At 39.7% G+C, this 4958-nt stretch overlaps 1 protein-coding gene across 1 annotated transcript in view; it reads left to right on the top strand.

Annotated features, from left to right (window-relative positions):
* Window positions 1–4958, top strand: part of LOC102497462 (rho guanine nucleotide exchange factor 9) — a gene marked incomplete at its 3' end in the record, with an annotated part of 166653 nt that overhangs the window by 116950 nt on the left and 44745 nt on the right. The window contains exon 3 of the mRNA XM_006141469.3: window positions 2078–2269. Coding sequence (XP_006141531.2) covers window positions 2078–2269 — 192 coding nt within the window. The remainder of the gene's footprint in view (window positions 1–2077; window positions 2270–4958) is intronic.

Raw genomic sequence — 4958 nt, 5'->3', positions numbered from 1 at the left:
GCAGGAATGTGTAAAAAGCCAGTGGCCAGGGTAGAGTGTGAGTTAGGAAAGGGAAATTTGGAGAACTGATTAAAGGCATTGAGTCAACTGACTACCTCCTTGGCTAATTAACCCTGACAGATGTTGGCACTCTACTTAAGAAATTCATCCTTTTTCTTTCTGCCTCTATGGCTTTCCCTCTTCCTAGGACTGGAGTGAACTGGGCCATCTTCTTGATTCAAGCTCCAAAGATCCAAAGACATCTCATTCAACTTTCCCAAAGGAGGTTTTTTTATTTTTTTTATTTTTTCAGATTCCCTTTCGCCTTCATAATTTGGAATGAACATTCTCAACCTTTACCAACTGTATCCATATCCATTCATTTCTGATGATCCTAATAATTCTCAGCCCAACTTGGTCCAAGCCTTTTCCTTCTTTTTTTTTTTTTTTCCTGTTTCTGTTTGAGTCAAAGGTACAAAGGTTCTAGCACAGTGGTTAAGAGCCTACAGGCTTTAGAATCTGACCACCTGGCTCCTATCCTAGTGCCTCTGCTTCCTAACTGTGTGACTTGGGACAAATTCTTTCACTTTTCCAAGCCATAGTCTTGTCTTCTGTGAATGGATGATAATTACAGTTAGTGCTCAGTCAATAGATATTGCTCTTAGCTATTGGGGAAATATTCTGCTATCCTTACTCCAACCTCGAGGTGGAGATCTTTGCATGTCCAAAGGAACTTCACTGTCAAATTTTGATGTTTATTGTGCATCCTTGGTTGAATGCAACATTGAAAGCCCTGCTTTTGAGACATGCACTCTAGTATGCAATATTTGTCTCTATGCTCATAGGCACTTAAATGCTATGTTTTGACAATAACTTAGCTAAGGCACTTAAGATGTATGGCTTAATTTTTTTTTTTTAATGCAGCTAGACACCTAGAGGTGTCCCAGTAAAATGAATTAAGCTTGTCCTCACTTCTCACTCCATTTTGCAAATGAGTTACAGAGACTTGGAGAAGATTAAACATTTGCCCTGGGCCGGCAAGTCATCCTAGAGTCAGGTATAGTACTAGTTGAAGGGACCACTTGTTGAAGACTCTCTGAAATACCTGAAAATGATAACTTATCCATTTTTTCTTTGGCTGGAAATGTTATCAGAGAGGTGAAGTTGTATTGTGTAAAATACTCAGTTTTTTTGGTCCAGATCTCTTAAGATTAGAGGCCTGCCTTAGAATGCAGAATGAAAAAAGGCAAACACAAGTCAAATAGGAAAAGAGAAGTTTTAATAGAAAAGTAAATATTTGTAATTAAAAAAATACACCCCCATGCCAGAAAGGTATGCAGGTAGACAGCTGTCAGAAAAGGACAACCTCACTGGGCATGGGGTTAGATATTACTTTTATTGTGAGAGTTGATAATAAATATTTAGCAGGGGAGATCTATAATAGTAGCCACTTCTTTTGTTTGAATTTCGTGAGCTTCCTTCTGCACTTGCATGCCTCTTTAGGTGAGAAATTTGAAGAATTTGATTACCTGGTTCCAGCAGTTAGTGTCATGGCTATGTCGCTGGACTCCCATGTAGTTGACTGTGGTTCGAGTCCCAGACCTGGTGGCTTAAATTCACACCAGGCGCATGGCGCATGTGCGTGCATGCCCAAGATTCTGAGAGGAGAATGGAGGAGAAGGGATTGCGGTGTGACCATCCCCTCGGGGGGTGATTTCTCGTTTTCTATCTCTCTGTCTTTCTGGCGAGCGCATGCGCCCTACAGCAAAAACCTCTCCAAAAAAGAAAAAAAAAAAGAATTTGATTACCTAATCATGCATTCCCAGTGTGGACTTAGAAGGTATGAATGATCTGTCCTACTAGTTTATTACCCAAGTGGGAATTAGGATGTTTACCTTGCATTCCATTCCAGTGCCAGAAGCTAGATGGGAGGGGGGATTTATCACAGAGGGCCTGGTTGTATTTCCGGGAAGGCTATGATTAGTGAGGCAGATGTCTTTTTGCTATTTTCTCAGGACTTCCTGCTCAAATCTATCTGACTATAACAAACTCCTCAAGGAAGGAGGCTAACCCATTATTGTTCTGCCTACTTCCACAGCTCTGGGTGAATCAGGAGGATGGGGTGGAAGAAGGGCCAAGTGATGTACAGAATGGACACCTGGACCCCAACTCAGACTGCCTCTGTCTGGGCCGGCCACTGCAGAACCGGGACCAGATGCGGGCCAATGTCATCAATGAGATCATGAGCACTGAGCGTCACTACATCAAGCACCTCAAGGACATTTGTGAGGTAGTCATGGTGGTATATCTTGGGGGCATGCAGGGTGGTATGGAGGGTTCTTTCATGAAGAACCAGTAGTCCTTCTGGGTCTTGCCTGTGACAGTCCCAAGATATTGAAAAAGGCAGCTGGACTGGCCTTCCAGTTTCTATTCAGTGGGGTGAAATTATTCCCTTAGGATTTCTCAGTCTCTCTGTTTCTCTCTTTTTCTCTATCTTAGTAACTTTAATATTCATATTACTTCTCTCCCCCCTCCCCCCCTCCGTGTGTGTGTGTGTGTGTGTGTGTGTGTGTATGTGTTTCCCTTATTTTGTCTCCTGAATATCTACTCTTGTCTTTTGTGTTTTGATCTGTTGGGTTGTTGGAAAAGTTATGATGCATTTATGCATAGGAAAACAGAAAAAATATGTCATGACTTTTCTAACAACCCAGCAGTTGATGCCACTCCATGCAAGTGCCTTACTTCACCCATTAAAGCAAAACATATCTTCCTCCAAGTCAGCAGTTCACTGACTTAAATATTGGGTCATTGGGAAAGTTATGATGCATTTTTGCATAGAAAAATATGTCATGACTTTCTTGATGACCTTATATGTTCCTAGGGGTGCTTGTTAAGCATCCAGTCTTCTCGCCTTGCCCTCCTCCCAAGTTGTGAATTATCAGCATGGGGAAAGGTGTGTACATCTACATTTAAGAAGCATCCTTTCTTATGCTGATGCTACTAGTCCTCCCTCCTCACTTTGGAGAGCACTGGTAAGTAAGTAGGTTTGAGCAGAAAAAAGCTTGAGGAAGCAAATTTATAGGAGATTAAGGCTGAATGGACAAGCCATGGTTCTTTCAGTATGTCACTTTGCCACTCAGGAGCTGTCTCCCTATACTCCCTAACCACATCTATTCCATCTTTCGTCCTAAGTGAAGATGAGAGCCTTTTTCCTCACACGCTCTTGAGCTCAGCAGAAGCAATGTAAAGCATTTTAAATGTAAGGAAAAACCAATGCAAAATGGAGGAAAAAAATTTTTAAAGAATTATACAAAAAAATTAAATGCACAAGTACACACACACACACACACACACACACACACACACATTTACAAGTTTCTGCTTGATCCAGGGAAGACTCCGCTTTGAGCCTTTTTTTTTTCTCCTTACTTCCAGAGGAGGGGTTAGGCCTTATTTTCTGTCTCTCATCCCAGGGAGAGTATAGTAGTACATCTATAAACATTTTTAAGTTATTTCTCCAGAGTTGCCAGATACTGTCTTTCTCACCCAGTGGAACCTACTGCAATGATGAAAATGTTCTATGTCAGTACTCTTTCATACAGAAGCCACTAGATAGCCATTCTTGGCTGTTGAGCATTTAAAATGTGACTAGTTTGATGGAGAAATGGAATTTTAAATTTTATTTCAGTTGTATCAACTTAAATTTAAATAACCACATGTGACTAATGCAACCACATTGGACAGTGTGGCTCTGGAAATCCTAAAGGAAAGGGCTTTGGACCTTAACTTTATTTCAACTCATTTTCTCACCCATTCTGTAAAGTTTAAAGGTGATCTCCTCACTTTCATGAAGCAGTAAGATAGGGTGGACAGAACAAGGGTTCTGGGGATATGAAGTGTTGGTTTTCACATCCCAATTTAGTCACTAAATAACCCTGTAGCCTTGAAGGTACTCCTTAGCTCCTCTGATCTTCAGTTGTCTTACTTGTTTAGTGCGTTTAATTATACTAGCCTTTTAAGGTTGACGAAATTAAAATAAATGTAATATTATAATAACACATTGTATTTAAAAATACATAGTTTTCATTCTTTCTCCTTTTATTTAATCTTTTTACCATCCATTCCTACCTCTTTTTTACTTTTTTTCCTACCTTCAACACAAATGAGTGATATTAAAAAATATTCTTCCTTCCACTGGAATATGCTATGTGGTATTATACATCAAATCACTGACATGCCATTTATTCAGCAAATCTTTAATAGAGATCTTCTCCATGACAGGCCCTGGGTGTAGCTCTTGCCTTTGAAGTATTATACTCTAAATCTGGGAACTTGTTAGAAATGCAAAATCTTTGTTTCTAACCAAGACCCACTGAATCAGATTCTACATTTTAACAAGGTTTCCATCTGGTATACAATATATATTAAAGTTTGATGAACATTGCTCCAGAATGATAACTATATTGTGATGTCATGTGGTCTAAAATAAAAGTACGTACAGTCTGTTCATCACTTGGTATCCAAGAGATCTTTTCAAAACCTAAGTCAGGTCATATCACTCTTCTGGTCAAAACCTTCCAGTGGCTCACCATTTCTTCTCAAGTATAAACTAAAGTTATTACCTACAATACTCTGTGTAGCCAACCCCTTCTTACCTCTGTAACTGTATATCCTGCTCCTTTTTCCTACATTCTCATTACTCCAGCCAATCCTGGCCTCTTGCTGTTCCTTCAACATGCTTGATATGCTCCCTACATTAGAGCTTTTGCACTTTTTTTTCCCCCCTCTGTCTAGAGCACTCATCCCTTAGATGTCTACATGGTTACCTTCCTAATTTCTCTCAAGACTTTATTCAAAATCATTTTTTCCTTGAGACTTCTCAGGGCATACTTACAAAAATTATAACCTTGCATTGCCTTTCCCCCTTTCCTGCTTTATTGTTCATTACACTTATTGCTATCTGACATAATATATATATA

The sequence above is a fragment of the Tupaia chinensis genome, unplaced genomic scaffold, assembly GCF_000334495.1.
Source record: "Tupaia chinensis unplaced genomic scaffold, TupChi_1.0 Scaffold000055_1, whole genome shotgun sequence".
NCBI classification, from domain to species: Eukaryota; Metazoa; Chordata; class Mammalia; order Scandentia; family Tupaiidae; genus Tupaia; species Tupaia belangeri.
The sequence above is the reverse complement of the archived record's forward strand: the minus strand, read 5'-3'. Positions and strand labels throughout refer to the sequence as shown.